Source organism: Kockovaella imperatae (assembly GCF_002102565.1).
Source record: "Kockovaella imperatae strain NRRL Y-17943 chromosome Unknown BD324scaffold_10, whole genome shotgun sequence".
Taxonomy (NCBI): domain Eukaryota; kingdom Fungi; phylum Basidiomycota; class Tremellomycetes; order Tremellales; family Cuniculitremaceae; genus Kockovaella; species Kockovaella imperatae.
Window position 1 is genome coordinate 183739 of NW_019028950.1, and position 25217 is coordinate 208955.

The 25217-nt window shown below is 51.6% G+C and overlaps 12 protein-coding genes across 12 annotated transcripts; 9 read left to right on the forward strand and 3 right to left on the reverse strand.

The window, feature by feature from the left end:
• Positions 1–385: 385 nt before the first annotated feature.
• BD324DRAFT_581694 (general substrate transporter) lies at positions 386–2279 on the forward strand (the record flags this gene model as incomplete). The annotated part of the gene is made up of 6 exons (XM_022013519.1): positions 386–570; positions 632–924; positions 975–1153; positions 1202–1499; positions 1554–1614; positions 1664–2279. The coding sequence occupies 6 exons, from the start codon at positions 386–388 to the stop codon at positions 2277–2279; spliced, it is 1632 nt and encodes a 543-aa protein (XP_021869772.1).
• Positions 2280–2630: 351 nt separating this feature from the next.
• On the forward strand, positions 2631–4456 carry BD324DRAFT_652159 (beta-glucuronidase; the record flags this gene model as incomplete). Its single annotated transcript, XM_022018448.1, has 2 exons — positions 2631–4015; positions 4066–4456. 2 exons carry the CDS (start codon positions 2631–2633, stop codon positions 4454–4456), a joined length of 1776 nt encoding a protein of 591 aa, XP_021869773.1.
• A 340-nt stretch (positions 4457–4796) lies between these two features.
• On the forward strand, positions 4797–5403 carry BD324DRAFT_630838 (hypothetical protein). Its single transcript, XM_022016373.1, has 3 exons — positions 4797–4969; positions 5026–5063; positions 5105–5403. The coding sequence occupies exons 1-3, from the start codon at positions 4809–4811 to the stop codon at positions 5395–5397; spliced, it is 492 nt and encodes a 163-aa protein (XP_021869774.1). The 5' UTR covers positions 4797–4808; the 3' UTR covers positions 5398–5403.
• A 445-nt stretch (positions 5404–5848) lies between these two features.
• BD324DRAFT_642848 (hypothetical protein) lies at positions 5849–8041 on the forward strand (the record flags this gene model as incomplete). Its single annotated transcript, XM_022017509.1, has 8 exons — positions 5849–6085; positions 6145–6220; positions 6261–6597; positions 6648–7106; positions 7146–7355; positions 7401–7631; positions 7685–7833; positions 7890–8041. The coding sequence occupies 8 exons, from the start codon at positions 5849–5851 to the stop codon at positions 8039–8041; spliced, it is 1851 nt and encodes a 616-aa protein (XP_021869775.1).
• Positions 8042–8160: 119 nt separating this feature from the next.
• Positions 8161–12007, reverse strand: BD324DRAFT_652162 (hypothetical protein; the record flags this gene model as incomplete). Its single annotated transcript, XM_022018449.1, has 16 exons — positions 8161–8463; positions 8505–9038; positions 9078–9658; positions 9699–9823; positions 9870–10576; positions 10615–10644; positions 10688–10738; positions 10776–10996; positions 11039–11130; positions 11168–11180; positions 11224–11262; positions 11309–11640; positions 11681–11703; positions 11746–11762; positions 11818–11916; positions 11971–12007. The coding sequence occupies 16 exons, from the start codon at positions 12005–12007 to the stop codon at positions 8161–8163; spliced, it is 3204 nt and encodes a 1067-aa protein (XP_021869776.1).
• A 307-nt stretch (positions 12008–12314) lies between these two features.
• On the forward strand, positions 12315–15549 carry BD324DRAFT_630849 (PLAA family ubiquitin binding-domain-containing protein). Its single transcript, XM_022016374.1, has 15 exons — positions 12315–12641; positions 12711–12888; positions 12931–13030; positions 13076–13236; positions 13278–13423; positions 13472–13679; positions 13726–13846; positions 13886–14045; positions 14090–14308; positions 14348–14502; positions 14552–14726; positions 14771–15059; positions 15108–15180; positions 15225–15290; positions 15340–15549. Exons 1-15 carry the CDS (start codon positions 12398–12400, stop codon positions 15478–15480), a joined length of 2436 nt encoding a protein of 811 aa, XP_021869777.1. The 5' UTR covers positions 12315–12397; the 3' UTR covers positions 15481–15549.
• Positions 15544–16978, reverse strand: BD324DRAFT_630852 (armadillo-type protein). Its single transcript, XM_022016375.1, has 6 exons — positions 16781–16978; positions 16437–16734; positions 16193–16393; positions 15998–16146; positions 15818–15945; positions 15544–15760 (listed from the first exon to the last, which is right to left on the reverse strand). The coding sequence occupies exons 1-6, from the start codon at positions 16929–16931 to the stop codon at positions 15650–15652; spliced, it is 1038 nt and encodes a 345-aa protein (XP_021869778.1). The 5' UTR covers positions 16932–16978; the 3' UTR covers positions 15544–15649.
• A 201-nt stretch (positions 16979–17179) lies between these two features.
• Positions 17180–19519, forward strand: BD324DRAFT_652165 (hypothetical protein; the record flags this gene model as incomplete). Its single annotated transcript, XM_022018450.1, has 5 exons — positions 17180–18364; positions 18414–18528; positions 18567–18826; positions 18866–19357; positions 19397–19519. 5 exons carry the CDS (start codon positions 17180–17182, stop codon positions 19517–19519), a joined length of 2175 nt encoding a protein of 724 aa, XP_021869779.1.
• Positions 19520–19760: 241 nt separating this feature from the next.
• On the forward strand, positions 19761–20339 carry BD324DRAFT_682390 (hypothetical protein; the record flags this gene model as incomplete). Its single annotated transcript, XM_022019150.1, has 1 exon — positions 19761–20339. One exon carries the CDS (start codon positions 19761–19763, stop codon positions 20337–20339), a length of 579 nt encoding a protein of 192 aa, XP_021869780.1.
• A 366-nt stretch (positions 20340–20705) lies between these two features.
• Positions 20706–21676, forward strand: BD324DRAFT_652167 (hypothetical protein; the record flags this gene model as incomplete). The annotated part of the gene is made up of 2 exons (XM_022018451.1): positions 20706–20735; positions 20789–21676. 2 exons carry the CDS (start codon positions 20706–20708, stop codon positions 21674–21676), a joined length of 918 nt encoding a protein of 305 aa, XP_021869781.1.
• Positions 21677–21898: 222 nt separating this feature from the next.
• BD324DRAFT_630861 (hypothetical protein) lies at positions 21899–23197 on the forward strand. The gene is made up of 2 exons (XM_022016376.1): positions 21899–22238; positions 22309–23197. Exons 1-2 carry the CDS (start codon positions 22200–22202, stop codon positions 23083–23085), a joined length of 816 nt encoding a protein of 271 aa, XP_021869782.1. The 5' UTR covers positions 21899–22199; the 3' UTR covers positions 23086–23197.
• Positions 23198–23284: 87 nt separating this feature from the next.
• Positions 23285–25070, reverse strand: BD324DRAFT_630869 (hypothetical protein). The gene is made up of 6 exons (XM_022016377.1): positions 24921–25070; positions 24688–24804; positions 24422–24643; positions 24154–24369; positions 24045–24104; positions 23285–24003 (listed from the first exon to the last, which is right to left on the reverse strand). Exons 1-6 carry the CDS (start codon positions 24957–24959, stop codon positions 23455–23457), a joined length of 1203 nt encoding a protein of 400 aa, XP_021869783.1. The 5' UTR covers positions 24960–25070; the 3' UTR covers positions 23285–23454.
• Positions 25071–25217: the final 147 nt, after the last annotated feature.

Below are 25217 nucleotides of genomic sequence, written 5' to 3' on the forward strand. Positions count from 1 at the left end.
TGGGAAGTCGACGGACGAGTCTAATCAAAATCGGAGGGGTCCCTCTTCTCGTTCGCCTTGGCTTGTTTCTATTTTCAGCACCCCACTCTCACCCACGCCCACACCGGTACACCGGTACCATTTTCGCCCTCCTCCCCCCTTCTTCTCTTGAACCTGACTGTAAATCGGTTTATTGCCCCCCGGGGCGAATCCGGTGAGGTCGGACCGACAAGTTCGACGCGGGGAAGATGGCGTCGAACAATTTATAAAAGCTCTTCCCCCTGACTCAGATTTCTCTTCCCCCCGCTACCTGTTCTCAATCTCTCATCTCACACTAAATTCCCTCTCCAACATGGGTCTCCACGACTCCGAAGAGCACGAAGTGCATGCCGGTGATCACATTGGCATGACCACCAAGCAAAAGATTGAAGACTCCAATCTTGATCAAGAATTGCTCAGAATTGGCCACCAAGTCATTGCCCGTCAGAAGGAGGAGAACTTCGGCACGGCATGGAGGAACCATTGGCGGGCGGCGGCCTGGAGTTTGTTCATCTCCATGGCCTTGTGGATGGAAGGTTATGACACTTCCATGTGAGTCGCCACCGCAGCAGCTCAATTCTTCGACGCACGTGCTGATCGTTTCCTCCTGCAGTCTCGGATCCTACTACGGTCTGCCACAGTTCAAAGCGGTCTTTGGAACCATGGTCGATGGAAAATTGAAGATCACCAACGAGACCCAAGTCGGTATTGGCAACACCTCTACCTGTGGTCAGCTCATCGGTCTCGTTATCACCGGTATCTGCCAAGAATGGATCGGTTCTAAAAAGACTTTCCTTGGTGGAATGCTCTTCATGATCGCCACCATTTTCCTCGCTGTCTTTTGCCAAAACATTGCCATGCTTTACGTCGCCGAATTCTTCATGGGTATCCCTTGGGGAATGTTCCGTGAGTGTTGACTGGCTGCGATTGGAGATCGCTTCTGATCCCTGTTGCAGAAACCCTTACCACCGCCTATGCCGCTGAAATCTGCCCAATCAACATGCGAGGATACCTTGCCGCCTGGGCATCCATGGGTTGGGGAGGTGGTCGATTCCTGGCCAGTGGTGTCACTCGAGCTACCATTCACTACACTGGTGACTGGGCGTGGCGAACTCCATGGGCCGTTCAGTGGATCGTGAGTCTCCAGACCTGACCATGCGCGCTTGCTGACATGATTGACCAGTGGCCCGTCCCTCTCGCTTTGACCATTTGGATGGCGCCTGAGTCTCCTTGGTGGCTCGTCCGTAAGGGTCGTTACGAAGAGGCGAAGGAAGTCGTTCGACGATCCGCTCGACCTGGATTCTACGCCGAAGGCGAAATTGATGGATACGTCGAATACATGAAGCACACCGACGCTCTCGACCGAGCCGAAAAGGCTTCAGGAAAATTCGCCGACTTATTCAAGGGAACCAACCTTCGACGAACGGAGATCCAACTCGGAGTCTGGATCGCTCAGCTCTGGAACGGAAATGCCATCACCGGTGAGTTACAGACCGAGGAAAGATCTTGGGAATCTCTGTTGACGTTCGCGTCAGGTCTTAACGTCCAATTCTTCGAGAACGCCGGAATGACTCCTGAATTCGCCTTCAACTTCAAGTTAGTAGCCGCAGCCTTGACGATGACCCATTTGCTGACTTGCCCGCAGCATGATCATCCAAGCCTTGTCCGTGGTTGGTGTTGCCGTCTCCTGGGTCCTCCTTCGATACTTTGGTCGTCGACCCATCTACAACTGGGGTATTGTATCCATCATCGTTGCCAACTTGATCATTGGAGCTCTCGGAGTCACTAAGAAGGCCAAGACAACCAGTTACGCCGCTGGAGCATTCATGACCTGGATCAATTTTGCTTTCCACTTCTCGCTCGGACCCGTCTGCTACACTATCGTTGGTGAATTGCCAGCTTCTCGACTCCGTGCACGATCCATCGTGATGGGCCGATTTGTCTACGTCGTCAACGGTATCGTTGTCAACTCTATCAACCCTTACACCACCAACATCTGGGGAGCTAAAGCTGGATTCTTCTGGATGGGAACTGGTATCCTCTGTTTCATTTGGTGTTTCTTCCGAATGCCCGAGACTGGAGGATTCTCATTCGCCGAACTCGACATCTTGTTTGCCAACAAGGTCCCTGCCCGTAAATTCACAAAGGTCTCCATCGATGAGCAATTCGCCATCCACCGAGAGACTCACGGTATCTCACACGGCGAGGTCGCTTACGAGGAGAAGGAAAAGGCAGAGACTGAGCACGCGGAACTCAAGTAGGATATCGTATGTACTGTATAAGATTTGCATATGGACCAGGTGGGACACCTTGTTTTGTAGACGTCACCAAAGACGGCATTTGTGTGGCATCGTACGCAGTGAGGCAATCGTATGGATAGAAGATGTCTCGATGATTCTTCTGCCTCGTTCGCTGAGACGAGGTACCTACTGCCTTCGAGCTGCGTTCAGATCTGCTTCTTGAACGTCCACTGGTCGTCAATCGCCGTGCCACTTGGTACCGGCTATCGGACCGAGTAGTCATGAACCTTGGCGTTCAGATACCTATTTAAACCTATCTATATCCTATTCTACTTTCAGCCATTCCACCTCATACCTGCCGTCTTCTCCGCAATGCCCAAGCCTGTTGACAGTTCTACTCGCACTAATATCCTCCTCGACGGTCTATGGCGGTTCGTCCCGGACAGCGAGGATCTACACGAACCTTGGAAGACGACTTTACCTGGATCTATGGAATGTCCAGTCCCAGCATCTTACAATGACATTTTCGTCAATCCATCTCTTCGCAATCACGTCGGTAAAGTCTGGTACCAGCGTATCTGCCATCTCCCTCGAGGCTGGGATCAAGACGACACCATCCTCCGATTCGATGCTGCTACTCATGCTGCCGAGGTCTACATTGACGATGAACATGTCACTTCGCATGTAGGCGGATATACCCCGTTTCAAGCGGATATATCCGGCAAAGTATATCCAGGCAGATCATTCCGAATCACCGTGTCTGTTGACAACACTTTAACCAACGAGACCATCCCACCGGGCAAGGTCATCACGACTGGCAATGGCAAACCATCTCAAACGTATTATCACGACTTCTTCAACTACTCTGGTCTGTCAAGATCGGTCAGGTTATGCTCAGTCCCAAAGACTCGGGTCGAAGACATCACCCTCATTACTGGTCTTGAGGGCTCGACAGGGACAGTCATCTACGATGTGGCAACGCATGGAGATGCAAAAACTGTCCAGGTCGAGCTGCTAGACGTCGACCACAAGGCTGTAGCGTCTGGGAAAGGCCTCAAAGGAGAGCTCAAGGTCTCCGATGCCAATCTCTGGGGTCCTGGAACACCATACCTGTACACCCTTCGAGTTCGGCTGCTGGACGGCTCAACCATAGTGGACGAATACACTCTATCCGTTGGGATTCGTACAGTCGAGGTGAAAGGTCTACAGATATTGATCAACGGCAAGCCATTCCAATTCAAAGGATTTGGTCGTCACGAGGATATCCCTATTCAAGCCAAAGGGCACAATGACGCCTGGATGGTACACGACTTTGAGCTCATGAAATGGTGTGGCGCCAATTCGTTCCGAACATCTCACTACCCTTACGCAGAGGATGTGATGGATTATGCCGATCGACAAGGGTTTCTAGTGATCGATGAGACGCCAGCTGTGGGACTCAACCTCAACATTGTCGGAGGTCTCTTTGGAGCTGGGAGAAAGCCAACATTCTCAAAGGAGTTTGCAAACGACAATACGCAGAAGGCTCACGAGTCAGCCATCAGAGAGCTTATACAGCGAGACAAAAATCATCCGTGTGTCATCGCTTGGTCCATCACCAATGAGTGTGGATCCGATGAAGATGGAGCGAGGGAATACTTTGAACCTCTCGTCAAAGTCGCAAGACAGCTTGACCCTACTCGACCTTTGACATATGCTAATTGTCTGACGTCGCCATGGGACAAGGACAGGATCGGAGACTTGTTCGACTTCATCGGGTGAGAGTGGGCTCCATTATTAAGTGTATCCTGGCTTACCCCTTTCGAAGCATCAACAGATACTATGGATGGTATCAAAACAACGCTGACCTCGCATCGGCAGAAATCGCGCTCGAAAAGGATCTGCAGGGCTGGCAGAGCAGATTCAAATGCCCCCTCTTGATCATGGAGTATGGTGCGGATACCATGGCAGGTCTTCACGCAATGGAAGGTCTGCCCTGGTCAGAAGAGTACCAATCCGACCTTTTGACAATGAGTCATCGAGTCTTTGACAAGATCGAAGCTATCGTTGGGGAGCACGTCTGGAACTTTGCCGATTTCCAAACTGGTCCCGGTATCATCAGAGTGGATGGGAACAAGAAGGGAGTCTTCACACGAGATAGAAGACCAAAGATGGCAGCGCACACGTTGAGAAAGCGCTGGACTGAAGGGCGTCAGTAACGAATGCTCCTTGCCAATTGATCACCATCCCTTGCGAGTCATTCACTTGCATCCTCTACAAATTCATCTGTCCATCACCTTCAGATACCCCCATGTATGTGATCTTCCCGCTCTATTCGGCCCCTTTGAGGCTTTCCTTTTATTCAACGTCCACTGTCCATCCTTTGCGGTTCCCCTGGAAGTCCGCGAGGCTCAATTGACGCAGATCATTTCCATCTTGTCCCAGATTCACGTATGTTCTCTCCGTCGACGTGCAATCAATTGATCCAGCTCGTATATTGCATCGACTACAGATCGATTAAGGATGATCACCGCAGTCCACCTCTCTGCTCTACTCGGTGTCTTGTGTAGCATGACTGCGTTTTGGACGGGACAAACACGGCCGAGATGGTACGAGATCTTGCAGTCTTATGAGTTCTGTCACCAGACTGTCAAAGTGACGGCTTCGGGTCACTGTTGGATAGCCGGAACTGAGCTGAACTGTACGGATATTGGTATGAGCACAAACGGAGTGTGAGTCAGAGCATTCAGTGGGTCAGAACGAATGAAATGCTGATACGACTTCTCAGGGTTCTGCTGGGTTGTATCAAGCCAACCAGCCAGATCTGTGAGCCGTTTGCCATGTTCAGAACGAGCTGAACTCGGCAGTGGGCATGCTTTCCATCTTCTCTTGCATCTTAGTACATCTGTTCAACCTCGCACATGAGGAGAGGTGGGCAAAGCCCGCAGAGCTCAAGCACTACAGACCGTGGATCTTGTTCTCCATACTGCTTGCTGCTATTGCTGGAACTGCATCTTTAGTGAGTGGTTCGACACTTCTCCTGGACATCACAGTCCCCTTGCAAAGAGCTGACCTAGTCGAGGTTTTCATCGGCTCTCTGATTGCCGTCACCGCTTTGCAAGAAGGTGGCACCTGTAATCATGCATTACGTATCGGGTGAGCCTCTAGAGCTGCTGATTCTGATTCTGATTCCAATTCAGCTGGTCCACTGCTATCGTCGCTACACTCACAATCTCCCTTGTTTACCTATCCGTCAATTTCACCAAGACGTCGGCGATCATGGTCAACGAGATGTGAGTCATTGATTCTATGGTCGGTTCCATAGTTGACATGAGATCTTCAGTGACGAGGTGAACGACGTGAAAGAGACAGCATCAGAAGAGATGGAAGGGCTTCTGGTCTCTGCGGCGGCATCGGAGAAAGCTTGAACAGTATTGTAGACCTATCATCGTACAGTAGTACCATGTATGCCCCGCCACACTTATGACCCGCCACGAAGGAACTCTTCGATTGACGTTTCGGGTTTGATTCCAGATGACATTTGGGGACGTCGTTTTCCATTGACCTTTTGACCTCGACCGGCAACGACACCTCGATATGATCCCTTGGACATGTTCAAGAAACCTTTGGCCCATCAGTCCAATGCGACGCCTATTAGATCATCAGCCAGGCGGCAGCTGATCAATGCCATCTTTGCTCAGTACCCACTGCTATTGTCAAGCGGCAGAGGGGAGGCAAAGGAGCAGCAGGACGAGGATGCCATAGCTGTGGATAAGGAGATCGGCAGACTCATTGTACCTGAAGGTGTAAGGTTGGGTACGTTTGAGACATCTGCCGAGATTCAAGGGGTATGTCCTGTCTTGTCCTGTCCTCTCGCTGCGGTCCCTTGCCAGCTGACTCCGGGCAGACGCTGTACTACTCGCCATCTGGTGACCCGCTTTGGATGACGATAGGAAGATCGTCGTCAACGTACATCCCGACGCGTAAGCTGAGTTATGAGAGGTCTCAGCTGACTCTCGGTAGTCTGTCTGCTGTCCCTGTCGCTGCCGCGACCTCCCCTGCCCACCATACAGATATATCATCCCCTGCCACCACCATTATTTACCGGTGCGCCGCTCTTCTTGCCCGCTGTGCGCAATCTCAACAATCTTCACCTCATCCCCGACGTTCCCGAAGGCGGTGTCGTTGCGTTCGTGGCTTCGGACAACAATGGTTCCGAAGTTCGGTACGTTGGTGCCGGGATCGTCGTTGCTCAAGGTGGCATCCGAGGGGCAGTGGAAAGGCGGAAGAGGAACCGCTCAGAGGGGAGAGAGGTGGAAGAGGGCAAGTTTTGCGATGTCCTCTACATGATCAATGACCAGCGAGTTGAAGTCTTTCTATCCTCAAGAATCACACTGAATGCCTTTGCAGTCTATGGCAGATGGGGTCAAAACCTACACTTCTCACGTTCACACTACCCGTTCCGTCTCCTGGACTCGCGCCACCGCCGGCATCCGAAGATTCTGGACTGTCAGAGAACCCAATACCTGTATCTGAATCTATAGTGGAAATGAAAGACCTCAGGATTGACGACTCTGCGGCGCCTGTCACGCCGGCAGATCTCTCTCCCTCCGACATTTCAACCCTGCTGAATCAAGCTCTATATCAGACTCTCTCAACATCCGAATCACTATCTTTCCCTATGCCTGCATCTACCCTCTACTCTGCGCATATTTTCCCAAACAGACCTGCATACATACCAAAAGCACAGCGGGATGAAGTCGTAATTGGAAAGAGTGAATGGAAAAAGTTGACCAAATGGATGAAGGAGATCAGTAAGGATGGTGTGATCAAGATGAAGGAGTCAAAAGGCGAAATTGTCGTCCAAGGGTGGGTTCATTATCCTGTGAGAGATTGACAAGATCGTAGGTACGATGCCAAGCACATGGCTCTGCAGACTCATAAGCCGTTCCTCACTGTGTCTGAAGAGGAAGCGAGAGCGACCAAAAAGGCAACCCGAGAAGCAGCAGAAGCCACAGGCGCAGAGGCATCTGGAAGTAAAGGAAAATCGAGACACATCGAAGAACTCTGGAGACCATCAGGCTCCGGGATAGCGTTTTGGGAAGCGGCTGGTGTTGAGTGCGTTGGTCGGAATATCCCTGTTCTGGGCTGATAACGCCCTAGGACTACGACATTGCAGCCGTCCTCGCAGCTTAAAGCCAGCTTTGAGGACTACGTAAATCGTAACAGCTTGTCCGATCCATCGGATCGCCGTATGATTGTTCTGGATGACAGCTTGGCAAAGGCGATTGGAGTCAAAATGGGGTCTTCCGAATCAAGACTCGTCCGAGAAGAAGTGATCAGAAGATTGCGATCTGGAGTCTCGTGGTCCGTCTCCATCGATGGAGTCGTCAAGTGAGTCAAAAGGCCTTCGCTATCTGTCTTGATGCTAAGGCAGAGTGTCACAGGAAAGGCGCCATGCAGCCCGTTCTGATCAGCGTCAAGACTAGACAAGGACGAAAGACTGTCACCCTCATCAGCGGTCTCGAGACGTTTGGAATAGATTTGGAAGACTTTGCGGAAGAGCTCAAAAAGCTTTGCGCGGGAAGTACAGCAAGTACGTTGGACTTTGCCGTCTCAAGCGATCAAACAGCAGCTAATCGTAGCCTGCAGTCCAACCGCTGCAAGGGGCTTCGCCAAAGTTGAACCTGAGAGAGATCATGGTCCAAGGTACTCAAACCAAGATCGTGACCGATGCCTTGGTCGACAAGGGAGTTCCAAAGCGATACATCAAGGAGGGCGATGGTGACAAGAAGAAGAAATGAGAACGATCGCAGGTATCTGTAGCGACTTAATGAAAGCCCTGTTGCGAGATGGGAGATGTTATGATACGGTGTCGAGTGTTTCAGTAGCGGTACATACAAGCTTCCATGTCCTGAACGCCCTACTCATGCTTTGCCGATTTGATACCTAATGCCTTGCCCAGTCGCTTCATCCCGCCCGTCACACCGTGACTCTTTGACCCGTCTCCGTGCCCTTGATCCGATGCCGATCCTTGATTCCGCTTCGCCTCTTTCTCGGCCTTTTTGGCATCGTGCGCACCTTGTAGTGCTTCATGTGCTCGACTACGATCCGAAGAACTGGAGAAGAACGCAGCGAGCCCGACCCAAATGGACAGGCCATGGACGGGCGACGCATGCTCCGAGTCCATCCTATCTGCCATAAGGGCCAATCGACGTGCTTCTCCCTGTGACATGGTCAGCGAGTGAGCAATGTCAACCAGCTCACAAAGTCCCGCCGGCTGACGACTGCACTCGGAGGCGGAGCTTCGTCCTCTAAAGCCCACTTCCAACTCCAACTCTTGTCTAACATGTTTTCAGGAATGTTCAAAGCTTTATCCGCGTGTCCAAATTGATGACGATGGTGTCGTTCTGGCAATGCAGACTCATCATTTGTTTCCCAGCCATCCGTCTCCATATCTGAGCTGGTTCGCGTTGATGATTGAGAGTCAGAAGGAGCATGCAAGTGCTTTGCCCTGGCCTCTTTTGCTCGTTCAGCCCACATGTCGCGAATCTTTTTGCTATCCTTCTCCCTCGCCTGCTTCAAATTCTTTTTGCGATGTCGTTGAACAGTCTTGATGGCGTGTTTGAATTTCTTATCCCACAGTGCTTGACCATTGAGATATCGCAAAGCAGCGCCCTCCTTGATACATCCAATCTCATCTCGAGGCATGGTCATGGCGGCCAATTTGGATTCAGGCTCGAGGGGGCGGCATTTGCCATCGACCGCTACCCGCTCGCGGATCATGTAGTTGGTGAATGCCTAGTGAAATCAGCAGAGAGCAGAGAGCAAGGGGCTTACATCTTGGCCCCGATACACTCCCGAGTATCCCGCTGTACCCGGAGCCGCTCGACTATCTCGATTGGCGAGGTCGTCCTCTTCGTCGCCAAATCTGGGTCCAGCATCGTCTCCGGAAACTCCTCGATCTGGAGCTGGCGCAGTTCGCGGCAACGGGACGGTATAAGGTCTTGAGGATGTATTGAAGGGAGTCTCGTAGCCGCTTGCTTGCGACGACTGGGTACTCTGGACCTCGGTCATGGGTAATCTGGCCAAAGACTTCGCAGAACTGTGAATCGGGGAAGATAACCCTGAATCAGGCTTCTCCGTCAATGCCTCTGTTAGGATTCGGTCCGTTTCTGGTCCTTGGTTCGAGGTCTCCTCGATGAACTTTGACTGTGTCCTGAGATCGCACTCAGCAGCCTTCGTCGAGTAATCACTTGACGAGGCACGGCGGCTCTCCGCAACTGGAATGTCAGACGTCCGCGAGATCGCCAAAGATCCAGGAGCTTGAGGTGTGACATATCGGGCGAAGGATGCAATGGCTCGGAATAGCCCTCGGGCTGGTTTTGTCATGGAGAACAAGGCGAGATCATGACAGCAGCCTGATTGCATTGAGCGGGGCAATCTTACCACTCAACTCACCATCGTACACTTGCAGGTGGACATAGGTCGGTCCATAGCGCTTCTCTATGCCATTGAGCGATGGGCAGAGGGCCTTGACGTCGTCTCTTATTGGGTGGTCGAATGGATGTGCAGCTTTGTGAGCTCTGCGAGCCCGTCAGACTAGGCACAGAATGTTTATTATCGACTCACACGTATACGATTTCATCCCTGAGAACCTCGTTCTGTCCTGCACAGATGAACAGTGGCGGCAACCCACCAAGATACCCAAGAACCGGAGAGACCCAAGGATGGCAAAGCTGAGCGTTTGTGGCGTAAATCTGGCATTGAGTATTGATCTCTATGTCCTCGTCCTCTGTATACAATCTCAGCGGTATATCACATTGAGCTAGAGTTGTATTGGCGGCTGACGTATCGCCCGGTCGTCTTTCGTGCAATTGATTGAATAAGAGACCAGGATTGCTTCGACTTGGATTGATACGAGGTTCGCCACGAGGTTGTGGATGACCGTCTACTCCTCGCTCAGTCAGCGGGTGCATCGTGTCATCGGGACCGGTCGAATCTTTCGCACTACCAGGACTCGATTTGTTTACTTTGGTCTGGGTATCTTGAAGAGAATCTGAATCTGGCGAGATGGAATCGATTGGTGGATTGGTCAAATCGGACTTGTCTATATCCTTGGGAGCGGGTGCAGTCAAAGGATCGTCCGGCGCCGACAAGGGAGCTTCCAGGCCCGCAGAGGATTCGTCTGCACCAGTGAACCTAGCGGTGATGGTATCTCGGCGCTCGCGCATGGTCTCTCGTGTCTTTTGAATCCCCTCCTTGACACGTGTGCGCAGTCGAGATTGAATTTCGTCAGTCAAGTCGGGCGGCGGCGACGGCCACAACGAGGACGGTTTCTGAGAGCTCAGGCGTCACGTCTTGCTTGGAGACTCACATGTAAGAACCCATACGGGGGAACAATGTCCTGTCCACATCAGTCGAAAAGCTGATCATGTTCAGTAGCTCACTGTGGCGGTGTTCTGTAGAATACTAGGGAAGCTATGAGTCAAATCGGACCACTATTCATCAATCTCTTGTTTCGTCTAGAGAGCTTACAGGACTGATCATGACTGCACCAGCGGGCAGATCAAGGCCCTCCGTATCCCGCAGAATTTGGAGCAATGCGAGGACTAAGCCTCCGCCAGCAGAGTCACCGGCGACAACTATGTTCTTTGGGCTGACTGGTCGATGTTTTGCCCCGGGCGGTGGTTTGACGAGATACAGGTACGCTGCGAGGCAATCTTGGATCGCACAAGGGAATGGGTATTGAGGTGCCTCTGCACACTGTCAAGACAATCCTACAAGACATATCGACTCACTTCTATAATTGACCGCGAAGCAGCGTCCGTGCATCTTCCTAGCATAGCGCCAGATGGTATATCGATGTGTATTGATGGATCCCCAGTAGTATCTGAGATTGTTGGCGAGCGAAACGAAAAACTACTCACGCTCCTCCGTGGACTAGAACTGTCAGCAGTGGACAGCTGTGTGTGGTTATACTCACTGTACAGCATACACCTCAACTCGTCCATTTCTTTGCGGACTAATAAATTATGAGCCGTATCCTTTCTCGAGCCTTCAACACCCACATTCACCATCCTTGTCCAGACCTCCATCTTGCATCAGTCCAATCTGCTCGCTTTCCGCTTTTGTCTTCCAATCCCTCTCTCGAGCCTGATAGTCTTTCCAATCTTTCTTCGTGATGATCCATTCGGCCTCCACACCTGGTCCTGCTCTGACCTGCCACCACTTGCTGCCGCCTGCGATCTTGTAGGCCATTTCTTTACCTCCAAATGCTTCGATAAGGTACTCGGCTGCCATATCGAGGGTATGATGCTTGATAACGACTCGGTGTAGTCCGACCCACGGTGGTGCTGGTGTACGGACGAGTCCAAAGTGTTGAAGAGCGGCCAGCGGGTACCTTGTCACAATGAGTCCAACATGCCAGTCTTATCTCTCACTTGGTCGCTATTTCCATGAACGTCTGTTACATCAGCTCCTGACCATTCATCATAGAGCAGCTCACTTTCATAAGTACGAAAGCTGAATTCTAGCATGAGCTTCTCTATTCCCTGTTCACATTGCTCGCCCGACCTACCCTCATCGTACATGAGATCCTCTCGAGCTTCACCTTCATCTTTCAAGTGATTACGAAAGAGATAGTGTTTGAAGAAGGTCTCAAGGACAAGCGGACCAGCTGAGCACATCAGAGTCTAGCTCAAAGAAAGGTGAGTCCACTTTGCTCTCTCACCCGTTGCCAAAGCCTGCGGTGTCAACAGCCCAGACATCCCGCACTCCAACAATCAACGAGAGATTCAGAGAGATGCGTTCAAATCTGCCTGTTCTGAGATGCGGCCAATCAATATCCAATGACGCAAGAGCCCCATAGCCCCCCTTCCAACGTCAAAAGTACTTCTGTCCTCCTATCTATCGCTATGGTCCTCGTCCTCGTTCTCGTCGTCGTTTGTTGTTGTTCCGTTGTCAACGTCGTCGTTCGCAATGTCCGCTCTATCGGGCGACAGAAAGATGATGACGTAAGAAGACCACGGGATCCAACTTGGTTCTCGTCCATCGCAGCTCGGCACTGGTCGTGATGTCCAACGTCGAGCTCGAATCGCTGGAAAGTCTACGAGGCAGGGATAAAGGTGCACAGAGAGGCTCAACAATAGTCACTCGTCATGTCAGCTCCTCAGTATCAGCTCGCTTTCACGCTTCATGGGCACGCATCCGATGTCCGAAATCTCTGTTCACCCTCACCTCATATTCCACTCTTGCTGTCTGCTTCGAGAGACGGCTCCGCAATCGTCTGGGGCCCATCAGGAAGGGACGGAGAAGGCTCGGAATGGGATGTGAAGCTTAGAGTAGAAGGTCCAGAGAAGAGGTTTGTCAGTTGTGTTGGTATGACCAGGTGGAATGGAGAGGGTGAGTCAGCGGGCTTCAACGTTCAGTGACGAGCGAGCCAATGTGCTGATGAACCCGGTCGACACCTAGCATATCTTCTTGTCGGCTCATCATCAGGTGTCTTGTCTACTTTTGTCCTTCCCTCCGCTACCGCTCCACCTCAATCGACCAACGGTCCTGGCCCAGACCCATATCATACCCTTGTCGAACACAAGCAGAACCTCTGTTGTATAGATACGAGCAAAGGGGGACTGATAGCTTCAGGCAGCTGGGATAAGTGAGCAAAGGCGATCGACAAGCTCTGACTTACACGCAGGACAGTGCTGGTCTGGAAGGATTTCAAAGTCGTACTCCGTCTAGAAGCTCATCAACAAGCCGTTTGGGCTGTGCGATTCGTCGGCGAGGACAGGCTTCTGACGGGTGAGTATCTCGTCTCTGAAGCGCAGAAAGCTCACACGATGTTAGCCGCCGCGGACAACAAGATCTTCCTGCACTCGATCGACATTGCTTCCGGCAGTTCTACCGTGCTCCAGGAGTACACAGGTCATAGCCAACCTGTTCGAGGGTTGAGCTTGACTTCGGATACGAAGGGCTTCTGGAGCTGTGCCAATGATAGGTGAAGAATGGGAAGGGTAACCAGCGCTGAAGTCTCCGAAGTCTCGTAAACGTATATTCGTTCGACAAGCCATCCCCGCTTCGGTCACTTTCCGGTCATACTTCATTCGTTTACTCCGTCAATACGTTTCCGGATGGCTCAGGAGCAGTATCTTCAGGAGAGGATGGCACCTTACGAGTGTGGTCAAGTCAGTCCATTGAGAACTTCCAGATGTACTCAGCTGATAGTCATCAAGATACCGAGCTGATCCAAACCCTGCCCCACACCTCAAACTCTCTCTGGTCCTCATCCATCGTCCCTTCAGCGTCTGGCTCCTCTCATTACATCGTGTCGTCCTCGCAAGATGCTCAGATTCGATTCTTCACCCGGAGCGCTGACCTCATGGCACCTGAATCAGTCAGAGAACGCTGGAATCAAGAGATCAGCTCGAGGGCTCTTGACAAGTCAGTTCCTTAAGCATCGGTATTTGAGCGCTGACAGTCGGATCAGGAGCCAAGTTGGTGATGTCAAGCAGGCCGATTTGCCAGGACTTGAAGCACTCGGCAGGGAAGGCAAGAAGGAGGGTCAGGTCTTGATGTTGAAGAACGAAGGAAGTGTCGAGGCTTACTCAGTGAGCTCTCAATCCGATTCATTCAGCTCACTTGAGCAGTGGTCAATGGCATCAAAATCTTGGCAAAAAGTCGGAACGGTGGTCGATGCGATCGGATCAGGTCGGAAGCAGCTGTTCAACGGAGTGGAGTACGATTACGTCTTTGACGTAGATGTTTCGGAGGGCATGCCGCCGTTAAAGCTCCCATACAATATCTCCGGTAAGTCACATCTTTGTAGCTGGTCGTGACTCATGCGACTATAGAGAACCCCTGGGTCGCCGCACAAAAATTCCTGGAGAAAAATGATCTGCCCAATTCCTACGTCGACCAAGTTGTCCAATTCATCGAGAAGAACACAGGTGGTGTCCAACTGGGCCAGGGTGACGCAACGAGCTATGTAGATCCATACACGGGTGCTGCGAGGTACACTGGGAGTAGCTCTCAGGGTGGATCGAGCTCGGGCAATGCCGATCCATTCACCGGTGAATTGATTTTGCCCAGTCTTTCTCTGACCGCCGCAGGATCCTCATCATACTCCAGTGCTCCTTCGTCAACCTCTGCCTCAAAACCAAAGGGTGCTCTACCAGTGACCGCGTACCTCTCTTTCAAGCAGATAAATGTCAACGCAGCGAGAACGAAGATCTCTCAGTTGAACGATGAACTCAAAGCGGGATCAGTGAGCAGGTCCTCCTCTATTCAAGGCCGATCAGCTGAATGTTCTGCAGCCCGAACAAGCGATACCTGCGGAAGATGAGAAGAATCTCGTAGAGATCTTTGCATTCTTGTCCCAACCCACAGTCGCGCTGCCAAACCCCGACAAGTCCAGCGCAGGAGAGACATTCTCCTCCGAACGATATTTGGATCTCGTCAGCAGATGGCCAGAGGATAAGCGCTTTCCACGTATGTTGTTCAGTCAAAAATAGACAAGATTGACTTCCTCTCAGTCATCGATATCGCGCGATGTCTCGCAGCGCTCTCGCCTGCGTTTGGCACTTGCTCAACCGCCCCTTCAAAGCTTCTCGAAAGTTGCGATTGGTCTTCACCGTGGTCCGCATCAAAGTCCCGCGAAACAAATACCTTGTTGGCTTTGCGAGCTCTCGTCAACATGTTCCTGACGGCGAATGGACGTCGGACGATGGGGCAATCCGCGGAGCAGGTCCTAGTGGCTCTGAGAGAAAGGAAGTGGGATGACCTTGGAGCACGAAAGTTGCCATTCGTGACTGTACTTCTTTCGTAAGTTGATCGACTTGATCGGAGCGAGAAGAGCTGATGTACCTCAAGATACTCCTCCATGGCTGTCAAAGGAGGATTTCCAGCGCTTCAAGCGGGTGCTTTACTGGAACTGATAACATTTGTGAGTCTTTGCTCTGACCCAGTTCTTGGCTGATGGAAAAACAGGTCCTGGAACACGAGAGCGAGGACGCCGAAACGGTTTACCGGGCATCGGTAGCACTGGGCAATATGGTCAGTCACTGTGGCATTCTGTAGGCTGAAGACTGCTGACTTTTTTCAGCTATGCGCTCCGTCGGTAGCGGGTAGTCTTCAGATAGGTGCCGTTCAGAGGGGTCAAAAGCTTGTCAAGGAAAGAGCGACCAGCATAGGCGAGAAGCGCTTGAAGGATTTGTCAACAGAGATCTCCTCTTTGAGTGGATAGTCGTGACCCATAGCATAGCATTATAGATCTGATGCGGCATGCACTGACGGGATACCGCTTGTTCTGGTTCTTCACATCTGCATGAAGTAGAATATATACAACTATGGACGGTCTCAACAGATGCGATGTGTATGTGGAAAAATGCTGTGTATGAACGAATGCCAATAGTTTACGGCGCAACAGCAGCGACAGCAGAGGCAGCTGAACGCTCCATACCGGTAGTATGAGCTTTGGAGACCAAAGTATCCAAAGGGTTGAATTGGTCTTGAGAGTTCTCATACTGTCGTGCAAGGGTCAGCATGGTATTCTTCCTACAACTATGGTGTCCGCTGCCCACCTCCCACATGTCAATGGCAATTTGACAGCTCTCCTTGACCACCTGAGGAGCGCCTTCCTTGATTGCCCATTCTCTGAGGATTTGCAAGACACCTCCTGGCGGTAAGACCCGACTGGCTTCCTCGTCACCTGAACGGGTGTCAGCTGAGCACAAGAAGACCAAAAAAAAAATTGAGTTCACCCTCTATTCCGTCCGATGCGATCCCTCCGAGCGCCTCTGCAGCTTCGTGTCTGACCATTGGATCCTCTTGTGCGTCCTCCAATCGTGACAGTAGGGAAGGGATGGAGTGAGGTGAACAGAGCTGTCCAAAGACATATGCAATCTCGTGTCTGAGGTATGTGAGCTGTTGTTCAGGGTTCGCACGGTAAATCTCACCGGAATAAGGCGGATGAATCCCCAAAACCCTCAGCCAGGCTCAAAACTGCGTCTTTGGAAGCCGCTCCAAAATCTCGCAAGGCGAACATTGCTCGATATCGCTCGAACAGAGGACGAGAAGTGTCCAAGAGGGCGGCGCGGAGTGCTGGAATATCTTCGCGAGAGGATGATGGAGCAGGATCAATGGTGGGAAAGTCAGGACTGGAGACTAGGTCAGCGCGAAATTAGAGTGCTCTGAACTCACTTCTTCATCCTCTCCTTTCCCTCTGCACCGTGATCAAACTGGATTTTACCAATGGCCACTTCGCAAGTCTCTCTGACTTCACGATTCGGATCATCCAGATACTTTCTCAGCAATGGCAAGCTACTTTCCGAGCTTAATGCTCCGAGAGCTTCAGCAGCTTCATGCCTGACCATGGAGCAGTGTTGTTGTTTGTCGTTGACGAGGACTTCTTCGAGTTTGGGGATAGCCAAAGGATTGGACAATTGTCCAAGGACATAGGCCAGCTCATGCTTCATGAGTGACGAGTCGTCCTCAAAGCCTGCACGCGCGCGTCAGGTACGAAGCTGCCTTGCTTTCACACTCACCCTCTGAGATGATGTTGACGACTTGATCATTACCTACGGCTTTGAGCATGAACAGGGCTCTGAATCGCTCATGCAGAGGTGTCTTTCCGGACGAGTTGAGCAGGATTGCTCTCAGAGCTGCCAATTGGTCGGCTGTCACTGTGACTGACATGATTGTGAGTGGCTCGTCGCGATCAACTTGCTCGTGGTCGCTGCTGTTCCACCAAAAGATAAAAAATCTTCAAAGAAATCAATAATCGTCTCGATCGGATAACGTAATAAATTTCTAATATTTTTACTATCAGATAAGCATTTTTAATTCACATTTTATCCCAAAATATCGATGACGATCCACCTCCAGTGAATGACCTGACATCCTACCAATCACAGCTGATGAGATCAACAGTCATCCTGCTCAGGATGACTGACAAAGCACCAATTCATCAGCTTCCTCTGCCCAGAAGGACGCTTCAGTCGAGCTTGCCCCGATTAAAACTAGACGACAAGCCTTCTGCACAGCGTCGATCCACCACGTTTGCAGCCTCGACACCTGGAATATGGGCGAGAGTCTACCCCATGTGGACAGCATGGCCGTTGCGAATTACAAAGTCAGAAGTGGAGGAGATGGGTGTGAATGTCGATGCGGGAGAACAAGTCGACGTCGAAGACGTCTTGCGTCGCTGGGACGTGGAGGACTCATCATGGCAGAGCAGTGGCGAGAGCTCAAGGAATGGTTTGCAATTGCGAACGTCGAAGCATCGGGCCAAGCTCGAAGGCCACCTGATAGGAGTATCGCCAATGGCTCTCAGGGACTCTTTGCCACATTTAGACGTTGGAGATGCTTCTGAGGTCTGCAATGACGGTGCAGAGCCGATGGACGAATCTACAGCGGAAGGCAGTTGTCGAAAGGCCCTCGCTGATGTCATCTCGGGTCGACAGGTTCTCGTGTCCAGGAAAGGCAAGGAGCCAGCACAGGACGAAGACGAGGACAAGGGACCGCCGAGCTCTGACTACGGCCCTTGGTCCACCCGGTATTGTGGTCATCAGTTCGGTCAATGGGCCGGTCAGCTTGGCGATGGACGGGCAATCTCTCTGTTCGAGACGGAGTCGGAACACGGAGGCCGACAAGAGGTCCAGTTGAAAGGCGGTGGTCGAACACCTTTCTCACGCCAAGCAGACGGCCTGGCGGTCATGCGATCAGGCGTGAGAGAGTATCTCGGCTGTGAAGCCATTGCGGCTCTGGGTATACCCACGACGAGATCTCTCGCTTTGATGACGACGCCAGACTTGCCTGTCATCCGTGAATATGGTCCAGAGCCTCCATCATTGTTGGCTCGTCTGGCGCCTACATTTATCCGCTTAGGCCACTTTGAAGCTCTGAAACCTGGACCAGCGGCGCATAACCTACGGCATATCTTTCTGGGTGGAGGATGGCAGGATGAAAGCGAAGAGGGAGATGGACCACTGGATGGACAAGGCAATCTTGAAAGCCTGAGAGATCTCACCGAGTGGTGCAAGTATATAATGGGCTTCGAAGGCAAGTCGACGGTCGATTGGGTAGGAGACGTCATTAAGCGGAATGCGGAGATGGTCGCGCAATGGCAGGTTGGCACTTTCCACGCGGTCCGAAAGGCGAGAGACTGACCTGCCTCAGGTGTACGGATTCATGCACGGGGTTTTGAACAGCGATAACATCTCCATTATGGGACTTACAATTGACTATGGTCCATACGCTTTCATGGACATCTGGGACGAGGGTCATATCTGCAGTGAGTCGTCACACGCAAGATTCAGCTGATTTAGTCAGATCACTCTGATCCAACCGGACTGTACTCTTACAAACGTCAACCTGAACGGGTTCTTTTCGACCTCGACAAGTTTGTCTCCGCAATCTCCCCGTTGATAGGGTATGAGAAGGAGCATGGGCAAGCTCAGGCAGGGTGGTCGGAAGGAAAGACGAAGGAGGATGTCAAAGATTGGACCGAAGCGGCGGAAGAAGTAATGTCATCTTGGAAAGAGAACTACCGGACCACCGTGAAAGACACTGAGCGCCAAGGATGGCTGAAGGTGAGCATCAATATTGCCTCTATACTGACTTTGTCTCAGCGATTCGGTCTGAGAACCTATCAACCGTCCGATGATCGAGACATCATTGCCGACTTTCTCGTTCTCCTACACGCCCATTCGTTGGACTTTCACACATCATTCCGCCATTTATGCTCTTTCCTTGTCTCTCAGAATAGCAACGAGGCCTACGTCAAGAGCTTCCTGACACGATGGTTGGAGCTCAGCGGTCCAACCCTGCCTCAAGATTCGACTGAATCTGCCCAAAAGGCCCTCAGACCTTGGCTCGACGTGTACACCACTCGCGTTCTCGCCGATGCCGAGGTCCAAGCATGGTCGCAAAACCATGAAAATGATCCGAATACCCCAGAGACGAACGCCTCATGGCAGCAGCTTCGAGAGAAAGCGATGAAAAAGGTCAATCCCCGATTCGTCCTTCGACAATGGGTACTCGAAGAGGTCATAAGCGATATTGAGAAAGCTGGACTTGAGGATCTTGTCTCGGCCCGTAAATCTCTTGCTAGGGTTCTGGATGTGAGTTCTGGAACCAACAGCAGTGCTAATGCTCAACAGCTCGCGACAAATCCATTCGAGGAATGGGACGATACTTGCTCGGAGGAGGGCGTGAAGCGAGCAGAACTGTGTGGAGTCGGGAAGAAGGAGATGCTTGGATTCCAGTGTAGTTGCTCAAGCTAAAGGAGCACGTGTGTACTACTGTACGTGGCGATTCGTGCTTAGGTGGCCGGTTGGTGAGAGGTAGGCGGTACGGTCCTTTGTCATCCAAGATCGCTGAGGAACCTCAAAGGATGCATGTTGCTCGACATTCAGCTGCGCGATCATCGCTCCACAGCTATGCCGGTCGTCCCTTACATTTGAATACTTACAACACGCCCTGCGATTAGTCGATTTTACAGGGCAAGCTGACCTCACATACACGATGTCGAACCTGAGTCAGACAGGAAGTAACAATGAAATGATCCTTGACACTGAAACTGATCCTAACGGATTGGCCGTATCCGATGAAGAAGTGGAAAATACAGCGAGTGGCAACAATGTTGTCCAGGCGACGATGCTTGACACCCTGACTAGACTGAGTAAACCCGCCCATTCTGTGGACGAGTTCGACAACCTCAAGACGACTATTCACACGGCCTTCATGACCCAGCATGATACACAGTATCAGCAGGAAGGTCTCAGGCTTAAGGGGCAGGGCTGTAGTCTCCAAGAAAGCAAAAGCAGGGCCGAAGAACTCTGGGTTCAGATACTGGACAGCGAACGATTCAAGGATTTGTCTCAGAACCCATCGCAATGGAACTGCTCTGAACCCCTAGTCATATTTCGGACCGAGCCAAATGGCAGCTCAGGGGAGGTAGCCGGTGCTGTAACGCTGCGGCTTTATCATAAATCCGTCCCCGTAAAGACGCTGGTCTTGAGGGAAAGAATCCCTCAAATGGATGTCTATGACGGTTCCGACATTGATGAGCTTCTCGGACCTCCCCCTCGAGGATATGATTAATAAGGACCTAGCTAGCTAGAGGTACGGCGCTCGGTACATACTGTACTGTACATCCCGATGCAATGATAGTTTCAAAGACCAAGTACGAGACCATTTTCATCCGGCTGAATACGACTCGCACTTTTGTGATCCTCATACATCACTCGCCTTTCCTTCCCCTGGACGAAAGGAGCGACCTCATCAATCCAGTTTGACACAGTTTGCTGAAAATCTTTCTCCCCAACTGGGAATCAGTAAAGGAGGCGCACTGCCCAAGTCTATAGATACATCCGGAAAGAGAGGACTGATCCTTCTCTACATTTCACCGCATAGCACCAACCGCCTGCCTGCTTGCAGAACAGACAGCGTACAATACACATGCCGATCATGTCATACCAGGATCAAGAGGCTTTGCGAGTGAGCGAAAATGCTACGGATGATGTTCGATTACACTACTCATACGAGCATAGAGGGCCGATCGCCGTGCTCAAGCGCTTTCCAAGTTCACGCAGGCATGGAATGAATCACTGGGCCGCCTTGCAACGCGTGATGATTATGAAGGCTACAGTGCAGCCTTGGCCAGGGACGATCTATACGCCCAATTTCTGAAAAACGAAGAATACGTCAGATTGATCCAAGATGAGACTTACAAAGCAGACTGCAGCCTTTGGTCGTTCCAACACGAGACTCAGTTAGATACCGCCAGTACCAAATGTTCAGCAATGAAATCGCGAGCTGTGCTCCAAAGTAGTCACAAGGGACAACATGAGACGATGATGTCAGGAGTTTCTCCCTCCTGGGTCTTGGTGGATCAATCCCCGTTGGCCGTCTGGCTAAACAGCGTTCATGTCTGGGAAGGCAGTTGGTCGCAGACCCATTCTCACGAAGGCTCTTCGTCAGAGATCCAGTCGCGAGCTGCTAAAACTGCCTTTGAATCAGCCTGGGATTCGGCGCTATCGAAGTCTAAAGAGATAGGTCCAGACTCGATCACGCAACACAAGATAGCCGCCGTTCACGACTGCGAAACCGACGTGCCAGACGTTGTCTCTCATCTCTACCTATCTTTTCGCACGCCGGCTCGTAACAACTATGATGATGGCTGGCGTACGTTTAAAAGTGAACCGACCGTTTGGTCACGAGACTCTAGAAAGAATGTTACTCAAGATGGTGACTATTCCGATATTGATGCTGATGACGATGGTGAGAATGATCGTCGTGTTGACTCTTCAAGAACTAGTGCTGCTGGTGGTGACAATGGTTGGACGAAGGCACAGGCAGCGCAGACTCCTCAGGAGGTTCTCGGCGAGTCTTGGAACAGTGGCACCCAAAGTGCCACACCGACCGACTTTGCAGTGTGAAGGATCCAGGGGGTCTCGAAGCAATGTTTGCGACTGCATGAACATTGCACCCGGGACGCAGGCCTGCACTGATGAGGATCTTGGCGATGTGGCATGCATGACGTCCTGACCGACTTGCAAATTGTCAGTGCGTCTGAGTTGGGCGGACGCGAGGCGGTCATTGTTCAACTCAGGTCTGTACAGTATGAACGCCTTGATCAATGCGAGATTGGCCTAAATTGTCAATGATTGAATATTTGCATGAAGATTCCCCCATCGTATGAACTGCTCCTATCTCTAAGTGAAGAAAGGACGTGATCAATTTCACCTCTGTGAGGCGTCCCAGCCTTTGATATAGATTGGTCAGTCAATCAATTGCAGCGATCTTCGCCTGGAACCAAGAAGATTGAAGAAGCGAGTCTCGCAATCCTCGAAATTAGGATTGGAGTGATGCTTATTATATATATATCCATCGGGCTACAACGCTCTTGCAACCAAGCTTCTTCCTTCAACGACTCGTCGTGTCAACCAAACACAAGACATCATGACTGCGCAACTTGCTCGCATGGGAGAGGAGCTAGAGGTGAGTTCGGCTGCTGCCGCCGACTCTGTATGGCTAGCTGTACGTCTGCTGACATGCCAACCACGAACAGAAGGTAGACCAGGTAATGCCAGCCAGAACCGCATTCGATACAGCCTGGAATCTCTCCGTTGGGTCACTCGTTGAAGATGCTCACGACGGTCCTCGCGCCGTAAGCTTCAATTTGGCACGAGATCAGGCGTATGAAGCGATGAGCAACACCCAATATTACAACGACATCATTGAAAACAAGACGTACGAGGCCGACTCGATTCACTGGTTAATCGAACACAAGGTCAGAGGTCACCATGGCCGAGAGAAACTAACCTCTTTCACCCCTCAAGTCACCTTCGTCAGTACCCGAGCTGATCCCACAAAGAAGGAGATCACTTTGAAAGGTTCCGCCTGGAAGGCGGGTACTTCTACTCCAGTATCACAATACTTGGATAGCAAACGGGTCTGGGATGAAGAGTTGACGAGGCAAGAGCCTAAAGGACTGCCAACCTCATCTCAAGCCAAACAGAATTCGAAGGTGGCATTCGACTCGGCTTGGCTATCGCTTACTAAAGGAGTTCACGATCAACAAGACGGCGTCGGGGTGACGTCCGCTACCCATTCTCGTACCTCCTCCGGTTCGGGCTTCGGTTCCAAACTCAAGCTGGTGTTTGGAACCAAAGATTCTGGTCCGGTCTGGCAAGAGTTCAACAGCTTGCCAGTCACGTGGTTCCGGTGTGCTGAGATTGGGGCTCTTGGGAAGGCAAGCGATAGCAATGCTGGTGGTGATGACCCGGCGAGTACTGATGCTCCGGATCTGAGTACTGGCACCGGCAGTCAGCTGCCTGGCGAGTAAAAATCCCGAGACTTGATCACGCCTGCGGGCTTTACAGCCTCTGAACCGACAGAGCTTAGGAGTTCCGGTAGAGATACAGTGACCCGCATGAATGCAGAGACTGTGAACGAGATTCGTCGTCCACGCATACATGTGAAGTCGGTACATGAATGGACTTCAGTCTACACGAGGCGTCTCTTAGGCGGTGATCTTGACCTTTCTCTCTCCCTCCTACGATCATCACTGAGAACGATAAGCACAACATGATGTCTGGCAAGCAGACGACCCACTCGTAGTTCCTGTCCCTATCTCTGTCCCGGCGGTCTCGATCGTCGTAGCGACTGCTTCGACTGAGGCTTGATCAGCAGGAGGCGCACCCTGAGCTTCTCCTCACCTGTCCCGATCGTATTTGTCATACCGCTCATCGCGATGCCTGTCCCTCTCTCCATCTCCTCGTTCCTTGTATCTATCTCTGTCCTTCTCCCTATCTCTGTCCCTCTCTCTGTCTCTGTCTCTCTCTCTGTCTCGGTCACTCCTTTCCCTCTCACGGTATCTGTCCCTGTCCATCCCTGACGCATCGCTATCGCGTCTAGATCTAGACTCCTTGATATCCTCCACAAGCTCTCCAGCCTCTCTTTTGACCTTGTCGCCGTGCCCAACAGCTGGCATTTCGTCAGATGGGGGCACTCGAGGTCCGTCGTGAGGTGTATGAGGAGCCGGTGAGCTTCCCGGGCCGTCAGGCCGGGAGCCTCTTGGTCCAGAGGGACCGGAGGGAGCGAAGAGGGGTGGATTCGGACGAGGTCCTGCTGGACCGGCGGGTGCGTTGGCTGGAGGAGCAGACGTAGGTGCCGCAGGTGCATTGGAAGCCGTTCGACCTGTCATTCGGTCTTCGGCAAATTTGGCCAGCAAGAGACGCAGCTCGTTATAGCCCAAATGCAACTGCGAGGTATGAGCAAAGCAAGGGGACAAATCGAGCTTACCTTTCCACCGAAATGATCTGCGAGACGCTTATCACTATCCAACATGGACAACATGGCACCCTAGATGCGGTCAGCGCGATTGAAAATGCTGAAGAAAGGTCCCACATACACAAGTCTCGCACACTCGCAGCTTTTGGTGACCTGAGGCACCTGCTGTCTCGTTCAAATCCTGCAACTCCTTCTCCTTGTCCGCCTTGAGGTTCTTCAGCGCGTCGACCGCAGCAAGCTTCTCCATGGACTCTTCGACTTTACCAGCCTCTCCTAAGGCCTCAATTTCCTCCGTACCGCCTTGAATGGACAGCTCAATTTCACCGATTTCCTTCATCTGAGAGGGAGATTTATCAGCATGGGATCATACTGCCCGAGGACAAGTTTACCAGATCAATGGTTTTTCTGTTCTCCTCTGGCGTCTTTTCCAACTTTCTCTGACTCGCTCTGATACGCCTGTCGCAATCTTCGATGAAGCCGTGGATCGTGTTTTCGTGTTCTTGCCTGAACGCAGCGATTCGCGGGTCGTTAGGGTGCGCCGCCATGTGCTCTTGGAATTGCTTCAGAATGCGATCGGAATGAGTCTTGGGACACGGTCCGAGATCCATACGCTGGATTCGTTTAGCCCAGAGTGAGATACATACAGACAACTCACAGTGTTACCGAAGATGAGATGCGGGCAGGTTCCAAATAAGAAATTTCTGCAGACCTTTTCGTCCCACCAATCCAGGTTGACAACAACGTATCCCATTGCCTCAGGACCCATCATTTGCTGAGTAACCTCATCAGCATGGGCCATGAGGTGAGGTGTACACGCTTTACACTCATGCAGGCGCCCTTCTCTCCGAAGTTTGCGAAGGAGTAGAGAATCAGGGAAATTCAGCTCACCTCTAGCAGCCTGCGCTGCGCTTCCGCCATTCGCCCCATCTTGAACACGACCTATTTGGACCTCAACAACTGCTTGACGTCCCGAAATGCCAGGTTGTCAATCTATACAGGTCCCTTGATAGTCAAACAATGAAGGTGATCAGTTCAAAGCGAATTGGATGGTGGCGGCAATATTGAGGAAAAGGTCCAAAGTGGCACTGGGCTGGGGGCGAAGGTCGAGCTGCTGGTGATGGCTTCGTTGGGACCAGTGAATGGAACTATACACGTCGCTGGCAAGAGAAGGAAGATCGGCAGGAT